Source organism: Meriones unguiculatus, chromosome 1 (genome assembly GCF_030254825.1).
Source record: "Meriones unguiculatus strain TT.TT164.6M chromosome 1, Bangor_MerUng_6.1, whole genome shotgun sequence".
NCBI lineage: Eukaryota > Metazoa > Chordata > Mammalia > Rodentia > Muridae > Meriones > Meriones unguiculatus.
In genome coordinates, this window is record NC_083349.1 from 104672056 (window position 1) to 104699595 (window position 27540).

Sequence of the window (27540 nt, forward strand, 5' to 3'; positions counted from 1 at the left end):
ACATACCCCAATACAAAAAAAACAAAAACCATGAAACAGTTACCACATTTGAACTTTGGAACTTGGGGTACCCTGTTTTCCTGGGCCTTGTTCAGTCATAATTGGTGCTAATAAACCTTTGCCATCCCTTTTGCTTGCTAAATCTTTACCATATGAAAAAGCAGGAAGCAAAGCAGGTGAATTGCTGCTGGGTTAGCTAGCAACTTATAATGTCATCACGTGTTGCCGGCCAGGTGGCCACACCTGAAAGGTGTGGTTACCTTGCCCCTTAAAGGGAAAAACCGACAGTGGTCACAGTGGTTGCTCTCTTGCTCTTTGCTCTTGCTCTATGGGGTGCCCCCTCTCTCTTCCCCTTCCTCTCTCTTTTTCCCCTCTCTCCCTCTCTTTCTCCCCATCACGTCCTGCTCTCCCTTACCCCTTTCCCTCCCTCCCTTCATACAAACCTAATAAACCTCTTGCATAGAAGATCGGTTGCCAGCCTCATCTTTAATTAATAGATCTAACAGAATGAGTTCAAAGTCTCATTTCCCAGCTGCTTCTGTCCCAGTTGTGTGCTGCAATCGTACTTACTAGAGAAACCCACTGAGTGCTTCCTCTTTTGCACCATTTCCTCTCACTGATCAAGAAGTTTGGACCTTGAGAAACAGCTTTTCGAGAAAGAAACTTACTTCTTCGTTGTTGTTATTCTTGGTTTTTCGAGAAAGGGTTAGAAAGAGACTTACTTTTAAGATGACTTTTCTTCGCCCGTCAAGAGGAAGACAACTGGATTGCTTGGCCAGGTACCGTGTTTGATCTGGGACCCGTATATGAGAGAACTGACTCAAATATAACCTGTGGAGTCAGTATAACATACTTGTATATATAGTTCAGGGTTAACCATTAGACAGTGGGCCTTTTGGTTATCCCTGGGAGGACCACCTCTTTTGCTTTCAGCTTTACTCCTCGGTTGTCTGTAGTTCTCTAAGTAGGATTAGGCTTCCCAGTCCCTGTGCAGATGGCATGTTTGTTCAACTCATGTCTGGAACATCATGTGGGTGAGACTTCATTAGTATAGATTCTGACATTACTAGAAGACACAGTCTCACAGCAAATCCCCTGATCATCTGGCTCTTACAGTCTTTCCATCCCCTCTTCCACGATATATTTATTTCTATGTCAAGTGTTTTGCATGCTTGTCTATAACGTATACCCTCCATATACCAGATACTCTAGGGGGCCAGAAGTGGATCCCCTATAACTGGAGGTACAGATGTGGGTTCTCAGAGTTAAACTCGGGTACTCTGAAGGAGTGACAAGTGCTCATAATTGTTGAGCACCCACAGCCCAGTGGGTAACTCAGAGCATATGAGATCCATCATTGTGTTTTGATTTTCTTTTTTAAAGACAGGGAGTCTCTTTGTAGCCCTGGCTGTCCTGAACTCGCTTTGTAGACCAGGTTGGCCTTGAACTCACAGCAATCCATCTGCCTCTGCCTGCCTGAGTGCTGGGATTACAGGTGTGCACCACCAGATCTGGCTTGTGTTTTGATTTTCAAAGAGATTAATAATTAGTTATTTGGCTGGGCAGTGGTGGCCCATGCCTTTAATCTCAGCATGTGGGAGGCAGAAGCACATGGATCTCTATGAATTGGAGACCAGTGTGGTCTACAAAGTGAATCCAAGACAGCCAAGGCTACACAGAGAAACCATGTCTCAAAAAACAAACAAACAAACAAACAAACAATAACATTAAAGTTGACCAGTGGTGGCACATACATTTTAATCCCAGCACTTGGGAGGCATGAGGCAGATGTATCTCTGAGTTCAAGGCCATCCTGTTCTACGGAGCAAGTTCCAGGCCAGCGGGCGCTATACAGAGAAACCCTGTCTCAAAAAAAAAAAAAATTAGTTATTTGACTCTGCTTTGGTTTTCTGTTGTCGTTCTGTTGCTAAGAACAATATTTCCAGTATCCAAACTGGATACAAATTCTTAGCATCTTTTCCTGCTGATCCGTGCAGTGACTTTAATTGATTAATTGATTTAATTGACAAGTGAGTTGATGACCCACTCTGGGAAGCTGATTCCACTGACATAATAGAAGAAATTAGGCCTGGCACATTGGTGCAGGCCTGTAATCCCAGCATTCTGGCAGAGGCAGTTGGGTCACTGTGAGTTCCAGGCCAGCTTGTCCTATAAAGCCAGTCCAGGACAGCTAAGGCTACACAGAGAAACCCCGTCTAGAAAAGAACAAGAAGGAGGAGAAAGAGAAAGAGGAGAAGAAATTTTATGGGTTCTTCTTCTGTTTTCTCCTTCCTCCTCCCCTCTCTTTCTGTTCTCACTTCAGCAAGTGGAGGAATGATCTTCCCTCTTTTGGGAAAGGAAGATATTGCATTAGTTAACTATTCTATTGCTGTGAAGAGACACCATGACCACAGCAACTCTTATAAAGGAAGCATTCAATTTGTGGCTGGCTTACAGTTTCAGAGGTTTAGTTTATTATTATCATGGCAGCATGCAGGCAGACATGGTGCTGGAGAAACAGCTGAGAGTTCTACCTCTACAGCAGCAGGGAGCAGGAAGTGAGAAGACACCGGGCCTCGCTTGAGGTTTTGAAGTCTCAAAGCCAAACCCCAGTGACACACTATTTCCAATAGGCACACCTACTCCCACAAGGCCATGCTTCCTGATCACTTGAAAGCATCCCACTTCCACTAAACTCTGACATGTATAAGCCTATGTATTTAAGCCACTGTCTTCCAGACCCCAGAGCTGTGGAGGCTGCTTTCACTGCTCTTTCCCCCTCTTCGTCACAACTCAGCTCGTCAGTGGTCAAGCTGGGCCCTGAGTCCAGTTGTACCAGGCCTCTGCTTGTCCTCCTCTGCTGTGCCTACCCTGTCTTCTGGCTCTTTCTTTCAAGGCTCCCTCCTTATGGCCATTTTTCTCTCTATAACTTGTCTTTTATTTTAACTTCCTGGTGAAACCTCAGTAGGTCTGGCTCCACCTTTTGATATTCAAATCTAATTTGTCTACTAAGCTCTGACTGGCGTCAACGGGAAGCAACTGAGGAGTTGGTGAAATTCCACTTGATCATGGTATATATCTCTAGGCAAGGAGTCCAGACAACTGGGTTATCTTTAGTGGCCATAAATAGTCCATTTTGAGTGTGTGTGCGTGCGTGAAAAATCCAGAGGTCAATGTCAGGTGTCTTCCTCAATTATTTTCTAACTTTTTGTTCTTGACAAAGTCTTTCACTAAACCTGGTATCACTAGTCAACTAGTGGAACCGGCCAGCCAGTGACCTGTGTCAACCTGCCCTCTATACTAGGGTCAGCTTTTTACTGCTGGAGATAAGACATCAGGTCCTCACATTTCTACAGCAAGCCCTTCAGCCCCTGAGCAATCTCCTCAGCCCCTGAGCAAGCTCTATAAGAGAAGCACTGCCCTGACAATAAGCAACTTTAGTCTTTGCTTCCCTTTGATTGTTTCCATTCTGTCGCTTTCTTAGGATGAATACTAGCCTCGTGGGAAGAAGAGAAAAATAGTGCAATCATATTTGGCATTCCTATTTGGAAAAGAAATCTACTGAGAATAAGAAAAGTGGAAGGCTTTGACTCACAAGTAAGTTACTACAAACAACACCTGTGCGGTCATATATATTGATGGCATCAAATTGAAAAGCAATTCATGCTTTTATTTATCTGTGGGAGTCTTTTTTCTTCTTCTTTGAGACAGGGTTTCTCTGTGTAGCCTGCCTCTGCCTCCAGAGTGCTGGAATCAAAGGCATGTCCTACCACACCTGGCCCTGATTTTTTGGTTTTGTTTTTTTGTATTGACTGGTGGGATTTTTAAATACTCTTAAAAAAAAAGATTTATTTATTTATTATGTATACAGCGTTCTGCTTTCATGTATGCCTGCTCACCAGGACACCAGATATCATTATAGATGGTTGTGAGCCACCATGTGGTTGCTGGAAATTGAACTCAGGACCTTGGGAAGAGCATCCAGCGCTCTTAACCGCTGAGCCATCTCTCCAGCCCCCAATTAAATAGTCTTATATTATCTTGATAATTCATTAAAATATGGCAAGCCTATGGAAAAAGGCAGATGATAGATGGGGCAAGACCATTATAAAGAATGACTAGGTGGTACTTTAAACTGTTCATTCTGGCCACCTGCTCAGTCATAATCTTCCATCCATATTTCAGAAAACTATGTCCAATCACCTCAGAGAAATGGTGAAGACCCAACTGGTACCCAAATTAACTCTCTCCATCTTGATGCCTGTGTTGACCGGTGGTATCTGGTGTAGTTGCCACTAGCCGCTTGTGGGTATTTATCTGCAAATTTAAACTTAAAACTTTAATTAGTGTAAAACTCAGTTGCACATGAGGGTGTAGTATTGTCTACCCATGGTCCTAGCACTTGGGAGCTGAGGAAGTGGGGTCATGAGTCAACCTGGGATATATAACAAAATGCCCCAAACCAGCCAACCAACCAGCCAGGACATAAACAAACCCAAGCAAAATTCAGTTACATACTCCTTCTCATCCCACAGCGAGTGCTCAGGGACCATGTGCACTAAGGGCCCTCACACTGGAGAACGCAAGCAAGAACATGGTTGTCACTGCACAGGGTCCGCTCTAAAGTGCAAATCTAGATGCAAATGAATAATGAACTCTAAAAAATGAATAATGAACGAACAGGCTTCATGTGTGTTAAAAAAGAGCAGAATAGCTGGGCATGTGGGGCGAGCCTTTGATCCCAGCACTCAGGAGGCAGAGGCAGGCCAATCTCTGTTAGTTTGAGGTCAGCCTGGTCTAGAAAACGAGCTCCAGGATGGCCAAGACTACCCAGAGAAACCTTATCTCAAAAATAAATAAATAAGTAAACAAACAAATAAAAGAACATCTTTAGTTACATAACATAGAAGTAATTATCCATGTATTAGTTATAAGCATGGTTAGTCATGATGGTATCTTACAGATTCATAGTTAAGTCATATAGAATGGAGATAATCCATACCTAGTAACACAATTATTTTAGATATAGAATATCATAGTATGCATATGCTTGTATAATATACTTTTTAAACATTAAAACACACATATAGTTTAAACAACTTACTTTTTTTTTGGGGGGGAGGGTTTTTCTATGTAGCCTTGGCTGTCCTAGATTTGCTTTGTAGATCAGGGTGACCTTGAACTCACAGAGGTTTCACCTACCTCTGCCTCCCAGAGTGCTGGGACTAAATGCTGGCACCACCTTGCCGAGCACTTTTTCTTTTCTTCCCTTCCTTTCCCTTACCTTTTGTTTTATTTTCTAAAGGTGTGAGCCACCTAGCATTTTTCTTTTTTTTTTCTTTCCTTTCCTTTTCTTTTTGTCTCTTCCCTTCTATTTTCTTTTCTTTTCTAAGAAGGGCCCTTTTATGAATTTCTGGCCATCCTGGAACTCACTACGTAGACCAGGCTGGCCTCTGCCTGCTGAGTGCTAGTATGAAAGGCATGTGCCACCATGCCTTTAATGCCCACCATATCCAGCCCATCATTTTTTAATGTCAAAAAAAATTTAAAGATTTATTTATTCTGTATGCAACAATCTGTCTGCATGTGTTCCTGCATGTCAGAAGAAGGCATCCGCTCTCAGCATAGATGGTTGTGAGCTAGAATGTGGTTGCTGGGAATTGAACTCAGGACCTCTAGAAGAGCAGCCAGTACTCTTGACATCTGAGCCGTCTCTCCAGCATCAATATCACAACATTTTTAAGTACTAAGAGAAGTCTTCATTTTAAAGTGGGAAGATATCTAGCCTCAGAGGCGGTCCATATGAATGGGTAAGGGTCTATAGGCCTTTCTGAGACTTATATGTCTTCTGCTGTAAAATGAATATCACAGGTAAACACAGGTAGTAATTATCTTTATAGGAAAGATTCGGAAGCCAAGGATACAGAGGAAACTCTAGAGGGAGAGCAATGGGGCTCTCTCACAGAACTGTGGTGTTCTGCTGAGGTTAGCCCTGGGAATCTGCAATAGTGACAAGGAGGGAGCAGGAGAAAGGCCCCAGAGGAAGTCAGCAGTAGCCCACTGTACAAAGAGAACATGCAGACTGAGCGTATGAGACAGGGAGACCTGCCTCTGAGCTGCCAGCGAGATGCTGTCCTACAGTTCCTGGACACAGTTTTGTCCGAATTTGAGAGTTAGGCCATGAACTGGGGCTGTGGGTCAGTGGCAGAGAGTTTGCCTCCTGTGCATGAAGTTGGAGGTCAATCTCCAGTGCTGGCAAACCAAATCAAACCAAAGCAAAACCAAAAATATATTAAGACACTGCAGAGGAAGAAACTAACTAACTAACTAACTAACTAACTAACTAACTAGAATGTATTAGCCTCCCTAGACACCAGGAGAAATGAGAGCTTGGACTGAACACCGTCTAATACTTTGTAGCGCTCTTTTTCAGAAAAGACTTAAGCTTGTGAGAGGTAAAACACCTCCTTTGAGTTGTGACTGGAAGGGAAGAAATGGACATTGTAGCTAGCATGTTGACATATTACTTTGTATTCAGTGGAGTATATAAGGTCTACCAGCTCCCCAGCTTTCAGAGTATGTGCCATAGTTGGTTCTCACTGGTGAAATGTTGAATTATCAGATTTTTTTGTTAGCCAGTTAACATATATGCTTATCTCGAAACTAGCCATGGCAGAAATGGTGAATCCCTTATGGGGCTCAGTAAATGCTATAAAAAGAGATACTCTGTTCCCAAAGTGCCAGTCTGTTACATAGTTGCCAGTTTTTCTAACTGATTCAGAGAGAGTTGCCAAAGGTTACAGATGGAAAACAATTGGCAGATCCTACCTATTGCATTAACTTTACCTGGGGGAAATGTGAACAAATATCTAGTCCCCCAGACAAAGCTCCAATAAGAGACTAAAGTCCATCTAGTTTGTTGAACCAGTAGGTTTGCTGGTCTTACTTGTCAGAGCCCAGGTAACCACGAGGCGTCCACATCTCTGTGAAGCCCTACATCAGCATGGATGGTGATTCTCTGTCTGTGTAGGTATAGATGGAGTCCCCCCCCACCCCCCGTTAGCCTTCCACCCTCTAGCCTAACACCTCCCAAGTCAGTGTGAAGTTGAGGCAGGATGGCTGGGAGGGAGACATGGGAACAGAGTAGCTGGACTCTCAGGCAAGGACCTAATGGTTCCCCCAACTCCTCCTCCTAAATGTTGACAGGTGCAATATTGTAAGGAAGGGTCTCTTGCTGGGGTAAGACGATAATGGCTCTTCTGCTTGGATAAAGGGCCGTTTATTACTTCAAAATCCATGCTTTCACTACTGCGACTTCACCAGTTTCTTTTCTTTTTCTTTCTTCTTTCTCTTCTTGTTCTCCTTATTCTTGGTCTTGGTCTTCTTCTTCTTCTTGCCTTCCTCCTCCTTCTTGTCTCACTATGTAGCCCTGGCTGCCCTGGAACTCACTTATACAGACCATGCTGGCCTCACACTCACAGAGATCCTCCTACCTCTGCCTCTTGAGTCTGGGATTAAAAGTGCGTGTCATCACCTGACACTCACTAGAGACTTTCATATCAGTGGACAAAGTTACCCACCTTTTCATCACCAAAGCAAAATCATCTTGCTCACTGACTCAAGTTAGGACTGTAGAGTTTTGCAGAGCCCTTCTGGAGGGCCTGACTGTCAAGCATTTGGCATCTTCATAGTTCAAGATGGGTCTGAGGTGGAAAAAAGAGGCCACCCTGATGCTCTGGTGACACACACACACACACACACACATTCAAAGTAAATAAATGAACAAGTAAACAAGTATTTACTCCCTTCCCCTTCAGTGAACTTTGTGAAGGAAAACAGTCCAGCCCTCATTCAAAGGATGGGCATTACAGTTATAAAGCAGATCTCTGATGATCTGTTCACATCAAATGTCCTCAACTCTGAAGAAGTTGCCATCATCTGCAGTGAGAGGGTGGAGCAGGACGCTGCCCGGTGGATCATTCATATGATATTGAAGAAGGGCTCAGAGGCCTGCAACCTCTTTCTTAAGTGTCTTGAAAACTGGAACCCTGCCCTGTATCATGACTTAACTGGACAAAGTAAGTATTGCTTTGCTCACCTTTGTCCCACCGAAAGGAATCAGCCCTTGGGACCACCCTCAATCTCCTCCATTGAACTTCTTCGTATTACTGGCCAGGGACTTTGAGCCATTCCCAGTAGACACTTGACAGTGAAATCACATAAGTAACCTCAGAGCTGGGCAAGAAATGAGTAAGCATAGTCTCCCTTCAAAGCACCACTGGAATGACAGGTGAGCTAGCATTGGCTACCACAGGAATTTGGGGAAACTGAGGCAGGTAGATGGAGAGATTAAAGTCAACCTGGGCTATATATGAAAATGCTGTTTTTATAAAAATTATTAACTAGAACACAAATAGACTACACAGACAATCTTTGGTCGGTCATCTGTGGGTGAATGCCAACTACTTATCTCACAATGCAGTACCATGGAAAGGTACTCTGCTTTCCACACCAGAGTAATTTCATCATCATCATCATCATCAGGCTATGCCTTCAATTCATCATTTTAATTATTTTAAATGAATAAATTGCGTAATTGGCGGAGATCTACCCCATCCCACATTCTCAGACAATTCTTTCACTTTCCTTAACGATTAGAAGGCTTCTTTCACTTCCAATCTGCTGACATAAGATTTGATGGCAAGAAAAATAAAAGAGAAAGTAAAAAAGAGGAAATAAGGAGAAAGGGTCGCAGGGGAAATCAGTGGCCGCTGTGGTATCTTAGAACTAGGGAAGGAAGTCAAAGTCGCCCCCAGATGATTCTCAGGACCTGTGTGGCTCATCTCCCTGAGCCCTGGGCTCCGAGCAGGTGCAGAATCAATCACGCTCTTTATAGCATCACCTTTTCTCTAATAGGTCTCTCTCATCAGAACGCGGAAGAAGACTTGGAAGTTTTGGCCCAGAATTTAAAAGGCTTCTACAGCAGCCCTTCCTTTCTGAACTTCTATCCCCTGGGTAACGATATCGACATCATTTTTAATCTGAAGATCACCTTCACAGAGCCCGTCTTGTGGAGGAAGGACCACCGCCATCACCGCATGGAGCAGCTGACCCTGGACGGTCTGCTGGAGGCTCTTCAGAGCCCCTGCCTCGTCGAAGGGGAGTCTGGCAAAGGGAAGTCCACCCTGCTGCAGAGAATCGCCATGCTCTGGGCCTCTGGGGAGTGCAGGGCTCTGAGAAGCTTCAAACTGGTCTTCTTTGTCCGTCTGAGCAGTGCCCGGGATGGGCTGTTTGAAACCCTGTGCGATCAGCTCCTGAATGTGTCTGACTCCTTCAGCAAGCCAGCCTTTATGGCTCTGCTCCTGAAGCTGCAGAAGGACGTCCTCTTTCTCCTCGATGGTTACAACGAATTCCAGCCCCAGAACTGCCCAGAAATCGAAACCCTAATAAAGGAAAACCATCGTTTTAAGAACATGGTCATTGTCACCACCACCACCGAGTGCCTGAGACATATCAGGCAGGTTGGCGCCCTGACTGCGGAGGTGGGAGATATGACGGAAGACAGTGCGCAGGTTCTCATCCGGGAGATGCTGATAAGGGAGCTTGCTGAAGGCCTGTTGTTCCAGATCCAGGAGTCCAGGTGCTTGAGAAACCTCATGAAGACCCCTCTCTTCGTGGTGATCACCTGTGCCATCCAGATGGGCAGAGAGGAATTCCAAGCTCACACGCAAACCATGCTGTTCCGAACCTTCTACGACCTCCTGATACAGAAAAACAGGCACAAGCACAGAGGTGGGACAGAGTGTGACTTTGTCAGGAGCCTAGAGTGCTGTGGAGACCTAGCCCTGGAGGGTGTGTTCTCCCATAAGTTTGATTTTGAGCCCGAGGATGTGTCTGGCATAAACGAGGACATCCTGGTGACAACTGGGCTCCTCTGCAAGTACACAGCTCAGAGGCTGAGGCCCAAGTATAAATTCTTCCATAAGTCATTCCAGGAGTACACAGCGGGACGGAGACTCAGCAGTTTGTTGATGTCCAGAGAGCCAGAGGAGGTGAGCAAGGGGAATGACTACCTGAAGAAAATGGTTTCCATCTCTGACATCACATCCCTGTATGGCAATCTGCTCCTGTACACGTGTGGGTCATCCACAGAAGCCACCAGGGCTGTCATGCGTCACCTTGCAGTGGTGTATCAGCATGGCAGCCTACAGGGGCTCTCTGTCTCCAAGAGGCCTCTCTGGAGGCAGGAATCAATGCAAAGCCTGAGAAACACCACGGAGCAAGATGTTCTGAAAGCCATGAATGTAAATTCCTTTGTAGAGTGTGGCATCAATTTATTCTCAGAGAGCATATCCAAATCCTCCCTGAGCCAAGAATTTGAAGCTTTCTTTAGCGGTAAAAGTTTATACATCAACTCGGAGAACATCCCTGATTACTTATTTGACTTCTTTGAACACTTGCCTAATTGTGCAAGCGCGTTGGACTTCGTTAAGCTGGATTTCTTTGGAAAAGCTGCAGCCTCACAGGCTGGAGAGAATGAGGCCAGAGCCCACATGGAAGGGCCCTCAGAAACCTACATTCCCAGAAGGGCTGTGTCTTTGTTTTTCAACTGGAAGCAGGAATTCAAGACTCTAGAGGTCACGCTCCGGGATATCAGCAAGTTGAATAAACAAGATATCAAACATCTGGGGAAGATCTTCAGCTCTGCCACAAACCTCCGTTTGTACATCAAGAGATGTACTGCTGTGGAAGGAAGGCTCAGCTCCATCCTCAGCACCTGCAAGAACATCCATTCCCTCATGGTGGAAGCCAGTCCCCTCACCATAGATGATGAGCAGTGCATCACATCCGTGACAAACCTCCAGAACCTGAGCGTCCACCAGCTGCAGACTCAACGGCTGCCAGGTGTGGGCATATCCAAGTATGCTAGCAAGACCTGTGCAGGTGCTAGATGGGACTGAGGCTTTTGGTAACATTTCTAATGCATTTTACCTTCTGGGTGTATCACTGAGCCTACCTACCATCTCTGTATTTCCTCTGTTCTTCCTCATTTCAGCTCCCTTGACTATCTGTGGTTCCTGCCCCCAATCACTCAGTGGAACTTTTCAGCTGCCACAGATTTACTTGTTTTCTGTTTTATCTCTCCTTTCCTCTCCTTTCCTCTCTTCCCCTTCCTTTCCCTATCCCTTCTCCCCTTCCCTTCCCTTCCTTCTCATAGATAGCCCAGGATGGCCTCACATTTGCCGTAATCTTTCTGCTTCAGTCTGGCAAATGCTGGGATTGTAGATGTGAGCATAACAGCCAGCTACCTTTTATCTGTCTGTTTACTTCTATTATATTTGAACTCTACGCTTATAGCTGAGTGCTATACCCATTTTTGACAAAATAACTCTTGAAGGATTTCTGCAAATATCACCACTGGTGGGGAAGTGAACCACAAAGATAGAAATAAGAGAGAAAACTTGGAACAGTGACATTTTTGCAGATCAAGACATCTAGAGACTGACCCTGTGGTTTACTTCCCTTACACATTTAAACATAGTAGAACTTGTAACCTGTGACCTTTACAATAAGCATTAATTCTATTGTCTGATAAACAGAGCTCAGGGAAGGATTGATGGTAAGCACAAGGGTAGATCGATTCTGTTGGTGGAAGATGCAGAGTCCATGGGCCTCTTTCACAGGGATGTGCTCTATTCACGGAAGAGACAAAGCTCAGGATTAGGGCCTAAACAATGCTCAGGACATTAAGGGATTCAGGAAGCCTGGCCCATAGAATAGCAAAAAGATCACCAGGCTGATTGGGCACTTTTCACTCTGGCATTCCAGGTGACTAGGCGACCCTCATTTCCTTCCTTTGAAGAAAATGCGCCCACATGATTGACGATCCCAGGTTCTCCAAGGCTTCTTCTGAGCTGTGCTTCCTACAGATAACCACCTTCCTGTGAATTCCCTGAGCACTCTCTGCACTTTGTGATAACTGAAACCTCCTAATTGGTAATGGGTATGACAATGACCTAAACAATGACAGCACAAGGGAGGTGATCTGCTCCTCTGCTTTCTTCCGGCAGGCGGTCTGACAGACAGCTTGGGTAATCTGAAGAACCTCGAGAAGCTCATACTGGACAACATTGGGATGAACGAGGAAGATGCTAAAAACCTAGGTCAGATGTTCGTTTCTTTAATATACTTATTATTGTAGGTATGATGATAAGACTGGTTAGCTTAAGATCATTTTGCCACATCTGTAGAAGGCATGTCCCTCTCCAGGCACATCTGTAGAGGGACATGTTCATGGCACGGCCCACATGTAGGGTGTGGTGCTTTGAATATGAACAGCCCCAGCAGGCTCATATATTTGAATGAATAAATCTCCACAGAGTAGAACTCTTTGAAAGGATTAGAAGGATTAAGAAATGTGCCTCTGGGCTGGAGAGATGGCTCATCAGTTGGCAACACTGACTGTTCTTCCAGAAGTCCTGAGTTCAAGTCCCAGCAACCACATGGTATCTTACAACCACCTATAACGTGACCTAATGCTCTCTTCTGGCATGCAGGTGTGTATGCAGATAGAGCACTCATAAACATAAATAAATAAATAAATAAATAAAAAAGAAATATAGCTAGGTTGGGATAGATGTGGCTGAGTTGGAGGAAGTTTGTCACCGGGGGTTTGTTTGTTCATAGCAACAGAGTGCTGACTAAGGCCGGTCAAAGGATAACTACAGCTTCTGTCTTCGCCTTCCACCTTGTTTGAGGCAGGGTCTTTTGTTTGTTGCTGTACTCTGTTTAAGCAGCTTGGTGGCCCACAAGCTCCTGGGGATTCCCTGGTCTCCACCTCCCATTCACTTTAGGAACACCGGGATTAGAGATGCAAGCTAGATGCTTGACTTTCCATGAGTCCCGAGGATCTGAACCTAGCTCTTTGTGCAGGTGTTGTGTGCACTCACCGAGCATCTCCCCAGCCCCAGCGATCTAGTTCATGAACTTGTGACCACGTTGGTTTCTTGGGACGCTCTCCTTCTGCTATGACAAGCCTTCAGCAAAACCCCATTCAAGCTTTGCCCTTCATATGCATGATCTTTCTTATAGGGGAAGTCATCACGTGTTCAATTTCCCTTTCTCTGGATGATTTAAAAGCTCAAAGTTGTTTCATTAGTAAAACTTTAGAAGAGAAATGAGATACAGGAAAGTGTGAACCCAGGAACAAAAGCAGAACTCATGGGTTGCCACAGAGCCCAGGCCAGGGAGGGCTGAGTGGAAGCCACCTTTTGGCAATGTCTCTGCTTTTCTTTCTCTCTTTTTTTTTCTTATTCTCATGTTTACTCTTTTGCTCTCTCTCCCCTCCTAAGCCCTCCCTAAAATGCTCTTCTTTTTATTCAGCATTGTTCTTCACTTTACTTCCTTCCCAAATATAACTAAATGCAATAACTAAAATGTGCTTGACCTCTTTTTCTTTATATGATTATCAAATTAATTTAGAATTCAGTAAGCACACACATCATACCTACGGGTTCCTTGGAAAGTCGTAGCTGGTAAGAGCCCGGGCACAGCTACTTCAATGCATTCATTTGTAGAAACAGGTTCCTAGCATGGTTTGCTGATTTGCCCAAGGTCTCCGGAGTACACCCCACCCCAGGACAATGTGCTTGCATTATTAAAAAACCTAAATGTAGCCAGGTAAACTCCTGTTTTCTCTGCTTCTGGGGGGTGGTAGTGGAAGGATCAGGAGTTTGGCTACAGAGTGAGTTTAGGCAAACCTGGGCTACATGAGAAGTCCTCTCAAAAGAAAAAAAAGTTCCAGGTCATCCAGGGCTACACAGTAAGACCCTGTCTAAAAACAAAGCAAAAAACAACCAAAATAATCAAAAACCAGGGCACATGAGATGGCTCTGAGAATAAAGGCACTTGCCACCAAACCTGATTTCAATATCCATGCCCACATGGTAGGGAGAACTGATGCCTACACGTTGTCCTGGGTCACTCTCTGGCACCATGGCATATATGCTTTCCTACACAAATAAATGGAATACATATTCATTACTATTATTGGGTTTGTTTGATACAGGGTTTCTCTGTGTAGCCTTGGCTGTCCTGGACTCACTTTGTGGATCAGACTGGCCTCAAACTCACAGATACCTGCCTGCCTCTGCTTCCTTGAGTGCTGGGATTACAGGTGTTCGCCACCATGCCCAGCTACAAGTATTTTTAAATAAAAATAAAATAAGAAATAAAGAATCAAAATCTGATCATGAAATCAATATAGCTGGATGGTGGTGGCGCACACCTGTAGTCCCAGAACTTGGGAGGCAGAGGCAGGTGGATCTCTAAGTTTGAGGCCAGCCTGGTCTACAAAGCACGTCCAGGACAGCTAGGGCTAAACAGAGAAACTCTGTCAAAAAGAAAAGAAACCAGTATAATGATAATGATATTAGTAATAGTTACTATGTATTAAAGAGCTGCTGCACACTGGGCCAGAAACTTACCTTTTGCTTTTCACACTTTATTTTAGCAAATCCTCACAGCAGCCCTAGTGTGTAGGACTAATGACCCCCTAAAGCCACAGCTGAAATGTTGAATCACTTGTCCAGGTTTATACAATCATCGAATGCTGAATCTAGAAGTCTAAACGACCACAAAGCTCATGTAAACACCTCCCCTGGAACCAGCATTTACTGTGGGTTTGCAGTGTTATACCTACCGAATGCATCACATATGTTACCTGCAGTTTTCCCTATGCTTCCAGACACAGGGACTGATAAAGCCTGAGTCTGAGGGATGCAGCTCAATGGTAGAGCACTTGCCTAGCATGCACAGGGCCTGGGTTAAAGCTCCGGTGTCCAAGAGGCAGAGAAGGAAGAGACAGACTGTACCCCAAAAGTCACTGTGTGGTCCCTCCTCCTGTACCACTGACTCAGGACGGAGATGCATGATTTCAGTTCCGCCTACTCAATCCTAAACTCCAGCGCCAGGGCTAAGAACCAGGGACACTCTATTGCCTTCAACTGTGCCGCTGGTAGATGGGAACACTGACCTCGGCTAGACCTGCCGCCCTGGGTGTCGCATTCATTGATCTGAAGTTCAGAGCAGGGGTCTCGGAGGCTGGGAAGTTGCACTACCCTTCACAGGCCTGCAGCAGCTGCTGCTCCTCTGGACTCTGCCTCCTGAGGGACGTGGAAACCATGAGAGAAAGTGAAAACCAGGAAAACATTTTAAAAAAATTAGCTCTTTTGCTGGCTGAATGGCAACTGTCTCCTTACCTAGAAAGCAAAGAAATGCATGAGTGTATTAAAAAAAAAAAAAAAAAAAAAAGACCATGAACCAGTTTCTACACAGTTGTCTTCCTTGCATTCCACGAGTCTGTATTTAACGGGATAAACTGGGTCTGCTCATGAATTCCTTTCCCATCTCCTTGTAGCGGAAGGCCTGGGAAGCCTGAAGAAGATGCAATTGTTTCATCTGACTCATTTGTCTGACATTGGGAAGGGGATGGATTACATAGTCGAGTCTCTATCGGGGAAACCCTGCGACCTGCAAGAGATGAAGTTGGTGGCCTGCTGTCTGGGCGCAAATTCTCTGAAAACTCTGGGTAAGCATCGGCGTCCTTGCCTCTACTCCCCGGATGCGCAACAGAACGTCTGACATGTCTACACTAACTTCTGGGTGACTCATGTGGACATACACTCTTAAAGGAAACTGGAAAAAACGATGTGGTTCACGTAGAATCTTTATTAGCTGTCCTAATCCTTTGAAAACCAGTCTACAGGAGCTAGAAAAAACAGCTCAGAGGTCAGGGCATGCTTCCTGCTCTTGCAGAGGAACTGAGTTTGATGCTTCCTTCTGGCCTCTGTGGGCAATTGCACTCACTTGCACACCCATATAGAAACACACACACATTTACAAACAAAAATAAAATTTAAAAAGCGCTGGGAATCCATAAAGAAAACCTTTTTTTTTTACATTGATATAAACTTATATCCAAAGAAGCCTGTGGTTGGAAAAGGCTAGCCCAATACTGGGGAACATAGAATGATGAGAACACGCCTTCAGTTCTCCACTTGCTGGGAATTCCAACGGAAAAAGGGCTTAAAAGGGAAAAGAGAAAATATAGATAAAAAGCTTTACCTGGTTTTTGAAATAGGTATTGAGCTTTGTTGTATTAAAATCTATTTCACTTTGATACAAGGTACCATTTTAGTATGGGTATCTCATTTTTTAGGTCCCCAGTATCTACCACTCCCTGCCAGTCCAACAGGGGCCTGTGACTGCCCCTGTGTGTGTGACCCAGGGTCACAGACACCCTGACCCTGAAGCTGTGTGAGCAAACAGCACAAGAACTGTGGCAGTTTTTCCCAGTTGTTTGAGACAGACAACAGCTTTAAGGCTGAAACTTGTCTCTTTTCTTTGGTTTTTCAAGACAGGGTTTCTCTGTGTAGCCCTGGCTGTCTTAGACTCACTTTGTAGACTAGGCTGGCCGTGAACTCACAGAGATCCATCTGCTTCTGCCTCCTGAGTGCTAGGATTAAAGGTGTGAGCAACAACTGTGACCAGAAGTGAATTTTGTCTCTTTCTGAAAAGCTGTGGAAGACAATCTATTCCTTTTAAAATATGTCCAAAATGTCCAAGTGTGATGATGAACGCCTCAATCCGAGCCCTCAGGTGGCAGGGGTGAGTTTCAGAGTTTGAAGCCAGCCAGGACTGCATAGTGAGACCCTATTTTAAACAAACAAACAAACCAAATTCAATAAAGAATAAACTACAATGTCGTGTCTAGAATTATAAGCTCTATATTCCATACAGCTTCAGGCTCTGTGTGACCCAGACGGACCAGGAAATATCTGCCTATTTGGTCAAAGCCATGGAAATTGAAGGTTCTACACATTCTACTTCCTTTGAGAAATAATCAAGTCAAATGACAGTGTATATTGCCATCAGCAAAGATAACAAAAATACAGAATTATTAAGATGTTGAAAAATGTATATATGGGTACCTGAAAATCTTTTTTTTCTTCCAGCAAAGAATCTTCACAATTTGGTCACACTGAGTGTTCTTGATTTATCAGAAAATTATCTGGAAAAAGATGGAAATGAAGCTCTACAGGAACTGAGTAAGAACGAGGGCTTTGCTCAAACATCCTACTTTTCAGTATGTGTGCTTGATGACTAGGAAACCACAGCCTGAGCCAGGGCCTCTGTACCCATGTGGACCTTACTGCCTCATCTTTCTTAAAATGCCATTAAAGGACAGAGGCCCACGCTGGGCATGGTGGTGCATGCCTATGATTCCAGGGAGGCAGAGGCAGGAAGATTGCTGTGAGTTTGAGGACAACCTGGTTTGAAAAGCCAACACTACACAGAGAAACCCTTCTTGAAAAACAAAACAAAACAAAAAAGAATCACAGACTTGTGTCTTTTTTTTTTTTTAAGATTTATTTAAATTGGCCACTAGAGAGATGGCTCAGTGGTTAAGAGTACTTGATGCCATTGCAGAGGACCAGAATTTGGTTCTCAGCATCTACATGGCAGCTCACAAATATCTGTAACTCTGGTTCCAGGGAATCTGATGCCTTCTTCTGGCCTTTGTGGGTACCAGGCACACATGGGTACACATGCATAAATGCAGGTAAAATACTCACATACAAAAATAATTTTAAAAATTATGTGTGTGTGTATGTGTGTGTGTATGTACACATGCCTGCAGAGGCCAGAAGAGAGGACTGGATCCCCTGGAGCTGTAGTTACAGGCATTGAGTCACTGGGCATGGAAATCAGGCTCTCTACAAGAATAGTACATGTTCTGAACTGTTGAGCCATTTCCACAAGCCCCACCTTGTGTCTTTTGAGCTATCAGCTTGTATATCTTTATTATACCTGAGGCTTCTCCTGTGTGCCAACAGCAAGGAAGTCAGTGTTTGATACTGAAGATAAATTTGCTTAAGCAGTAAGTGATAAGGTTTTTCTAGCCCCAAGCTCATAAGATTGGTCTGTACACATACTGTATCAACTTATCCATCCAGGGACTGCACTGTTCTTTTTTTTTTTTTTTAAGATTTATTAATTTATTTTATGTATATGAGTGCTCTGTTTTCATACACACGGGAAGAGGGAAGCAGATCTTACTATAGATGGTTGTGAGCCACCAAGTGGTTGCCGGGAATTGAACTCAGGACCTCTGGAAGAGCATTAGCAGCCAATGCTCTTAACTGCTAAACCATCTCTGCAGCTCTGGTCTGCACTGTTTTTATGCTGTCTGATGGCAGCATGGGACTATGCGTGAGCTCTCAGATGGGTGAAACATTTGGAGATTTTTTTAAAAGCTTATTTAACTCTGCAGCTTGGAACTCTCTAAGCAGACAGGGTGTCCTTGAAATGACACAGATCCATCCGCCTCTGCCTATTAAATACTGGTATCAGAAAGATTTTTATTCTGATCATTTTGTTACAGGAAAACGAGGCAGGGAAGCCACCGTGCTTAAACCGGCACCAGAAATGCGGTGGAAGATCAGGAAGGCTTATTATGGCAGGGAGTTCATAATAAGTGGCATTCCCTTCATGACTCTGAGCAACTAATTGTATAGGATTATAGGCTTTTCAGCATTTTTTTCTTTGCTTGTTTATCGAGATGGTTTCTCTGGGTAGCCTTGGCTGTCCTGTACTTGCTTTATAGCCGAGGCTGGCCTCGAACTCACAGCAATTGGCTGCCTCTGCCTCCCAGAGTGCTGGGATTATAGGCATCCTACACCGCGCCTGGCTCAGCGTTGTTTTTAACTGTTACATCATTGGTGGGCTTAAGTTTCTATCAAAGCCACATGGCAAAGACTAACACAAGAAATTCAAGATGGGAGTGGTGGTGTACTCTTTTGACCCCAGCACTTGACTAGTTAGGCAGATCTCTCTAAATTTGAGGCCAGCCCTGGTCTACACAGTCAGAGAAAAGAGAGGGGTGAGGTGAGGATTAAGACAATTTTCATTTTATAAAACAGGGTAACTGTAAGCAGCTGTTTTTGTTTTTTTGCTGCTGTTTTGTTTTGTGGACCAGGTTGTCCTGGAACTCACAGAGATCTGCCTGCCTCTGCCTCTCAGAGTGCTGGGATTAGACCACTGCAAGCACGACCCTGCTGGCTAACAAGCAGCTGTTTTACCAGATAACTAAGTAGCCACTTCTCCCCGTGTGGTTCTTGCAGTTCTGTTTCCTCTTTAGACAGGATTTCTCTGCACATCCCTGGCTGTCCTGGAACTAGCTCTGTAGGCCAGGCTGACCTTGAAATCAGAGATCCTCCTGCCTCTGCCTGTGCTGGGATTAAAGGCCTGATTTACTTCCTCTTTCAATTTCACTGGAGTGATAAAATTCTTAAAGAGTTATACAGATATATGGTTTTGACCAAATGACTGATATATGTGTGGAATTCACTTCAGAAAAATACAGGGGTCTGGTCAGGCTAAGCAATCCATGATTTGTTGCTTTTTAAAGATTAGGTAATAGTAATAATGAAATTATTATTACAGTGTTTATGTATTTGAATATTCTCTATAAAAATAACCCAAAAAAAGAGTAGATTCTCATGAAAGATTTAAGTACCCCGAAGAGCCACCAAATGTGAAAGCCACCCCTTCATCTGCATCCTGCATAGATTTTGAGTTGATATCAGTCCCGAGTTGTTTTCTGTTTAAGTTGGCAGGCTCAGCATTCTGGAAAAGCTAACCACGTTGATGCTGCCTTGGTGCTGGGACGCGCACATCAGCTTGCCCAACCTGCTGAAGGAATTAAATGGGGCCCCAGGGCTTGGCAAGCTTGGATTGAAAAACTGGAGACTCACAGACACAGAGATTAGACGTTTGGGTAGGTACACCTAAACAGAGCCCAGAGCACATAGGCTGATTCTAATCTAATCTCTCTGTCTCTTTTCTGCACAGGGTCTCCTTGTGCAGCTCTGGCTCTCCTGGACTCCCTCTTTACTGGCCTGAACTCACAGAGATCTGCCTGCTTCTGCCTCCTGAAGTGCTGGGATTATAGATGTGTGGCACCATTGGTCCTTTAATCTCAGTACTTGGGAGGCTGAGGCAGCCAGAGCTCTGTCTTTATTCTGAGCCATCTTCCAGGCCTTCTTTCTTATTTATTATGATCCCATTTCCATTGACTGTTAATCTCTGGAAAAAAAATATTTTTGAAGTTGTTTTGTTTTGTTTGTATCCTATGTTGCCTTTTACTATAGTTTGAATGTGTCTACTAAAACCACATGCATAAAACAAGATCTAGTGCAGAGGTGCTGGGAGGTGAGTGAACTAAAAAAAAAAAAAAAAAGAAAAGAAATAAATGAGGAGGACATGACTGCTCCTAGCACAGAAAAAGGTACAGACATCTCAGAGAGTTCAGAGTAAACATGACCCTGAGCAAGCCATGAAGAGAGGGTGGAGGGGAAAAAAATACACCAAACACCCAAAACAAAATAAAAAGAGCGTAGGTAAATGGCTGGATTATACAGGGAGGGACAGCCCAGCCCCAGGGCCGGAGTTCAGGGTAGGGGACTGTGTAGGGACTGAGGAATGCCTGGATGCCAGTGGCCAGGTCTGTTTTGGTATGTTAAATAAGCACCCTGGTTAGCCATTTGACCTGGTTTGAGACCTAGCAGTGGGAAGTCAGAGAAAAAGTTTAGATCACCAGCCCCACCCTCATGGATGAGTAGAGCAAACTGTAAAAGGGCCTGGTGAGCTTGAGCTCTGGCTTGCTCTTTTCACCCCTTGTCCTTCTGCCATGGGGAGAGACAGCAGGAAGGCCCTTGCCAGATGGTAGTCCCTCAACCTCAACCCTGAGTCATGAGTCATTACATTTCTGTTTGTTGTAGATTAACTAGCCCATGGTATTTGGTGACAGCAGCACAAGACAGGCTAAGAACACCCCTTTTGGTTGGTAGTCTGTGGGTGTTGAAACTTGGTCTTCTCTGTTGGAGTCTGTTTTTCAGGCTGCTGTTCTTTTTATATTTTAGAGTGAGGCGCAAGTTGATAGAAAGCTCTTTGTGTCTAAGAAAGATGACTTTTAACACATATGTCTGTTGTCCATGGAGCCAGAAGAGGGCGCTGGATTCCCTGGTATTGGCCTTACAGGTGGTATGGACTGTCATGTGTGTGCTGGAAATCAAATTCAGGTCCTCTGCAAGATTTGGCCATTTGCATGCATTCTCTACAGCCCTCATATGCCCAAGTTCCAAATACAGATTCTGTTCTTGTTGGACCTAGTTTGATTCATATTCAATTAGCAGAAAGCATGTCACTGGACCATGAGACCCTCTGGTTGTTCTTAGGTCCCATGCTTACACACATTCTGATAGTCACCCATACATACATCACTTACATTTGCCAACTGTATCTTTATATCACTGATGCCTTAGGCATTAGGAAACAGAATTTGTAAATATAATGGGCTGCCGGTGACTGGTTTAAACACAGTCATTTTAAAACTGGAAAAGTATTCATGTGTGCATGTGTGTGCACAGAACTCATTTTATTTCCAATGTGGATTTCTTCCAACTAACCCTTATTTCTTTACTCAGGTGCATTTTTGGAGGTGAATCCTCTGAGAAACTTGCAGCAGCTGGATTTAGCAGGAAACTCTGTGAGCAGTGATGGATGGCTTTCCTTCATGGATGTATTTGGCAACCTTAAGCAATTGGTATTTTTTGACTTTAGTACTAAAGAATTCTTACCAGATGCGGCACTGGTGAGAAAACTTAGTCAAGTGTTGTCTAAGTTAACTTTTCTACAAGAAGCAAGGCTCACTGGATGGGAGCTTGATGACTATGATATTAGTGTTATTAAAGGCACCTTTAAACTAGTGAATGCTTAAAGGTGCCCAAAGCCACAAAGACTTGATATACCATGTTCATCTGAATTTAGTACACTACCTGGTCTGTACAGATTCAATAAGTACTTGATAAATATGTGACAATTAAATAAATGGGACTGGAGAGATGGCTCAGAGGTTAAGAGCACCAGCTGCTCTTCCAGAGATTCTGAGTTCAATTCCCAGCAACCACATGGTGGCTCATAACCACCTATAATGAGATCTGGTGCCCTCTTCTGGCGTGCAGGCACACAGACAGGCAGAACATTGTGTATATATCAAGTAAATCTTTTTAAAAAATAAATTATTAATAAATAAGCTAAAATTAATTGTCTATGATATGTTATCTAACTCAACCGGTTTGATTAAAACATTTTGGAATGTATAGAATACTTTCTCACGTGAAAAGTATTATCAGACTTGAAAAACAAAACATTAATTTGTGTATGTGGTGTGTACGCATGGTGTGCACCTGGGCGGGGGCGGGGGGCAAAGGACAACTGTGGGAGTTGGTTTTTCCCTCCTTCCTTCCAGAGGATTTACCTCAGACACTGGGCTTTGGTAGTAAGTGTCTTTATCTGATATGCTGTCTACCAGCCCCAAGTGGGTACGTGTAGTCAAGCAAAAATTGGCAGTTCAAAAGCATCTTTATCAGAGACATTAAAACTCAGGCCATTTGTCAGGAGTTGATATGATCATTGTATTTAACTCCAACCTCAGAAATCAAGGATGAAAGGAAATCTGTATCCTATTCTTTTGTACCCCAGAGAAGTATGAGGGGTACCCTGCTCTAATCTCTGTTACCCAGAAAAGAGGGATACCCTGCCCTAATCTTTTTGTCTATCCCCTTCCAAAATAAGTTTTTCCCACAAATGAAAAAGCCTAAGAAAAAAGGAATCTCTCTTGTCTAAAGATGTAAATACAGGGAAGTCTGGGAATGGTGGGGACAAAACACCTAAAATGAAGTTAGCCTGTAGTTTGCCTTCTGTTCTCATGGCAATCCAAGGGTGCTGGTACGGGCATTACTTGCCCTGTATGTTGTGGTCATTGTTGAACATGTTCTCTGCAGGTTATTTATAAAACTTTAGACTTAATAATTTACAAATTAACCAATTCCTTTCCCTACCTAACTGTATAAATGAGAGTTCAGAGAAGATAAATGACTTGCCCATGATTATGAAATTACTCATCTATGAGACCATCAGGATTGGAATAAAAGCCTTTTGCCTAGTCCAGTCATTAAGTCTACTAAAAATACCTTGACTAAAATTTCCAATTATACGATAAAAATATGTTGATATGTTTTGCTCATAAAATAAAAAATTAAAAGCTAGTCTATTAAAATGAACCCAAAATAAAATTCCGTTATTGTCAATGTTTATGTGATGTGCATTATATTGCCATGTGTTGTTTAAGCTCACGGAGAAGCTGCTGTGGAAGTGGTGTTGCCCGACCCCCATTTCAGACCCAAACACGTTGGTCTCAGAGCATCCTCCAAGGCTCCTTTCAGGATGGGCTGCCTCCCTAACACTGTGACAGAGGGCGAGAGAACAGCAGAACAGCCCAAGAGTTAACACACATGTCCTGGAGAAGAGCTAGAAGGTGAGAAACACCCCAGAGAAGTTACTATTGTTTGCCCCGAGATAGAAAAGGGATGGGGGGGGGGTGCTTGTTTGGGCATGGAAATCTCATGTGTATAGAGGTCCATCTTCCTTTCTCTTGCTGTTTATTTTACTTTGGCTTACTATATATTTAATAAATATACTCAGTCAAAACCAAAAGTATGGCTATTGAAGGTCAATGGACAATTGACTAAATGTAACATAGAAAACTGAGATTTGGGGCCAGACATGGAGAAGCACACCTTTAATCCCAGCACTCAGGAGGCAAACGAGGGCGGAACTCTCTTGAGTTCTAGGCCAGTCTGGTCTACAGAGTGAATCCAGGACAGTCAGGGCTGTTACACAGAGAAACCCTGTCTTGAAAAACAAAACACCAAAACAAACACCAACCAACCAACCAACCAACCAAAAAAATGATAACAACAAAAACACACAAAAAAACCTGAAACAACATAAAACAACCCTCCCTTCCCCCCAAACAAAGGAAACTGGAATTTTAAAACCTCATTCCATTTTACCAAAGGCTTGGTATTTGCACTTGGAAGACTGAGGCAAGATTATGGGTCTGAAGCCAGCCTGTTCTACGCAGCAAAGCCCCATTTCAAAAGACTAGTAATAAGAATTAAATTGTGCTATGTAGTAGAATATGTCTCACAATTTCTTATAGAAACTTTTACTTTTTATTTAACAAATGATTTAGGAGGACCTAAAAAAATGTAGCAAGTAAGCTTAGAAAAGCTATAAAAGAGACGCTTACTTTTCAAATGGACACCTATAGTTTCATTTCCTAAGATGGGCACCCTAACATGAAACATGTTTATAAATGCCACTGAAGGAATTGAAAATTCTCAGTAAGACACTGATCCATCCAACACATGGCTTTCCTGTAGAGACCAGGTCATACCACGCTGTTGGCGGCTACAAAGCAGCTGACATTCAAACTTCCTGAAGAAGGCTTACTTAACACCCGGGACATTTTCAAAGACCTCACTGCCACAAGGACATTTTACAAAAATATAGTTTATAGGTTTCATGAAATACGAACAAGCCTACAACAATCTGACACTTAAGTGGTTGAACAGTCAATGCAGGTTGGATTACTAAATACAGTGGAAGCCAAGGAGTCGATATTCCCCATGAAAATAAGTCAGAGTCCTTCAAGGTCTTGGCTGCCCAGTCCTGTTGTTTCCATACCTACTTGGTATATGTGGAAAGGCTGGCCTCAATCCCTGGCCTGCTCCAACTCCTGGAACTGGAAGTCCTTGGCTGAGCACACTGCTGTATGGTGTTCCACGATTAACACCTAAACCATACGGCCTCATCTGTGTGTTCAGAAGAATAACTGGGCTCACGTTTTTCCCAGGCGTATTAAATGCAAACTCTGGAGGTGGGCTGCTGGGTTTGGCCGGTGTTGATGTGACAGGGGTCATATCATCAGTGTTCTTCAAGAGAGGCATTGGGATTATGTGATGGTCTGAGAAGTTTAGGACATTGGGCGCAACAGGCCCAGAGAGTAAGGCAGGCCTGTTCCAATCATCTTTGAAAATCTGAACAGTCAGAGTAGACACAAGTGTGTACAGTCTGTTGGTCACATGAGCAAGAACCATTTGTTCATTTGCATCTCGTCGAATTCTTACATGCACTGATCCAGCCTAAAAGGGGAAGAATCATAAAAGACTGCTTAAAATTATAATGCTGAGAATTTTGTTTTATTTATTATTTGATTAGTACTAAGTATTTTTCTTAAAAAAAAAATACAACAACAACACAGCATCCTGCTTATTTACTACTGGTACTTATCAATGTAAAAAGTTAATGAAATGATTTGTGACCCTTGAAAAGATGGACTAGGGAAGCCCTACAGTTGACAGGGTCATGTGGGGGCCCTGGGTTTGATCCCAGCACTGCAGAAACCAGGCACAGAGGGTGTCCTGAGATCCCAGCACTGGGGAAGGTAGAGCATGCAGAAAAGCTAGGATTTCATTGCAGCTGTTGAAGATTTGAAAAGACAACTTCATCTGACCCAAAGCTGATGATTAAATGGTATTTCAAAAAGTAGAAAAGGAGGCGGGCTGTAGTGGTGCATACCTTTAGTGCCAGCACTGAGAGGCAGAGGCAGGAGGATCTGTGTGAGTTCGAGACCAGCCTGGATGCAACTGAGAGACCCTGCCTCAATATGTGAGTTAGGAAGTGATAAGGAAGATACCTGACCTCAACCTCAGGCCTCTACACCTCTACACCTCTACATTCACCGCAACATTTACAGACACATGAACATGAACAGCAGGGGACTGTTAGTTGGTATAGCTGCTCTGCAAGGCCATTTGATAACCCACATTACAAGCCATAAACATTTGATTATTCTGTGATTGACAAAACTCACTTATAAAAACTAATTTTTTCTTTTTTCTTTTTTTTTTTTTTTTTTTTTGAGACAAGGTCTTTCTGTGTAGCCTTGGTTTGGCCTGGAACTTGCTATGAAGACTAGGCTAGCTTTGAACCCACAGAAATCCACCTGCCTCTGCTTCCTGACTGTTGGGATTAAAGGCATACACAATCATGCCTGGCTAAAAATTAATCTTGAAGAATAATCATGAGTTTCTATAAAAATTATTTCATAAAACTACTCATCACAGCCTATTTAAACAGGTAAAATGGAAAATAATCTAAATGAGCATTAGGGGACTGATGAAGAAATTTGAAGATATTTACATAAAACTCTATAGCCATTAAAATATATACCGGGGAGTCCAGGGGTGTGTCTTTGCGGCTGAGTACTCATCTATCACATACAATGCCCTGGGTGTGGTCCCCAGCACCACAATACATGTATGCATGCATGCATACATACACACAAATGATAGCATCAGTTTCTGAAATGCCCAAATATTTCCACAAAAACTGAGACACTATGACACCAAAACTGAAACCCTTTGAACAGATGTTTAAAACTAAGTGCTATGCTACCTTACAAAATTGCAAGCAAAAGCTGTAAGACCTGTGAGCGATCAGAACTGTGCAAGAGAAAGCACAAGGAAGTACCGGACACACCGACTGACCTAAAAACCCCAAAGCGGTTAAGTGATAGCTACTGAATGGAAATCTTAGACAGTGATCTGAGAAAGGCAGCTGAAAGCAGAAGGGCCCTGGCACAGTGCAATGATGGGCAAGCACACTGGGTCTGCAATGAGATCTCCTGCTCTGCAGTAGCAGAAGCCCTGAGCTTACAGAACTAACCAGGCACAGCTCCTTTCTAGTACAAAGGCCCACACGAAGAAGTGGGGAGAGAATCCAAACAGCACAGCAGAGACAGAGGGTGAGGGAGGGTAGGCCAACAGGGGCTGTCAGGAGAAAGACGACACTCAGATTCTCATGAGTTTATATGGACTGCCTTAAGTTGGTCACTCTTCGTTTTATTTAGAAAGGCATAAAGACAAGCAGCAGAAGCCAGGCTTTTAAGGAGTGCAGGCAGGTGGATCTCTGCGAATTTGAGGCCGGTCTGGTCTACACAGTGAGCTCCAGGACAGCCATAGCTACATACTGGTCTTAAAAAGGGGGGAAAAAAAAAAGGGACATGTAATCCAAATGTAATGGTACATGTCTAGAATCTGAGTATTCAGGAGGCTGAGGATAAAGGCTTGCCAGGCTATAAGAGTGGGTTCAAGAACAGCCTACCTACGCTGTGGAATGAGATACTGTCTCAAAAGAAAACAAACAAAAACATGTTGTAGGAGAGTATTTAAAGAGGAAAAACGATGAGGCATGAGGTCCCGGATTCAATTCTCCACACATCCATAACAAAAACCCCCCAGTAGTTTCAAGGTTAAGTAAGAAAATAAAAGAAGAAAAAAGGACTCTTCAGTTTTCAGTAAGTAAATGCGTGCATCAATATTTTAGATGCCATTAAACAGGAAAAAGAACCAAAACTTCCAAAAAATTTTAAAGATTTACTTATTTGAATGGTGTGTGTAGAGTGCTTTGCTTGCATGATATGTATGCGCCATGTGTGTGCCTGGTGTCTGATGAGGCCAGAGAGAGTCGGATCCCCTGGAACAGGAGTTCTGATGGTGAGCCACCATG

At 43.6% G+C, this 27540-nt stretch overlaps 2 protein-coding genes across 6 annotated transcripts in view; one reads left to right on the forward strand and one right to left on the reverse strand.

Moving 5' to 3' along the window:
• Positions 1–497: 497 nt before the first annotated feature.
• Nlrc4 (NLR family CARD domain containing 4) lies at positions 498–23555 on the forward strand. 3 transcript variants are annotated; one of them, XM_060364490.1, is made up of 10 exons: positions 498–779; positions 3485–3597; positions 7818–8078; positions 8917–10905; positions 12072–12164; positions 15419–15589; positions 17016–17108; positions 19673–19840; positions 21549–21667; positions 23255–23555. In XM_060364490.1, coding segments are annotated over exons 2-10 (3015 nt in total). In that variant the 5' UTR covers positions 498–779; positions 3485–3596; the 3' UTR covers positions 23375–23555. The 3 variants fall into 3 exon arrangements, with proteins under 3 accessions (XP_060220473.1, XP_021518377.1, XP_060220475.1); XM_021662702.2 differs by lacking the exon at positions 23255–23555 and having other exon boundaries at positions 499–779; positions 21549–22167; XM_060364492.1 differs by lacking the exons at positions 7818–8078; positions 23255–23555 and having other exon boundaries at positions 500–779; positions 21549–22167.
• Positions 23556–23689: 134 nt separating this feature from the next.
• Positions 23690–27540, reverse strand: part of Slc30a6 (solute carrier family 30 member 6) — a 34804-nt gene continuing 30953 nt past the window's right edge. For all 3 annotated transcript variants that reach the window (XM_021662703.2, XM_021662704.2, XM_060364513.1), the window contains one exon: positions 23690–25112. In XM_021662703.2, the coding sequence (XP_021518378.1) occupies positions 24618–25112 (495 nt within the window). In that variant the 3' untranslated portion in view covers positions 23690–24617. The remainder of the gene's footprint in view (positions 25113–27540) is intronic.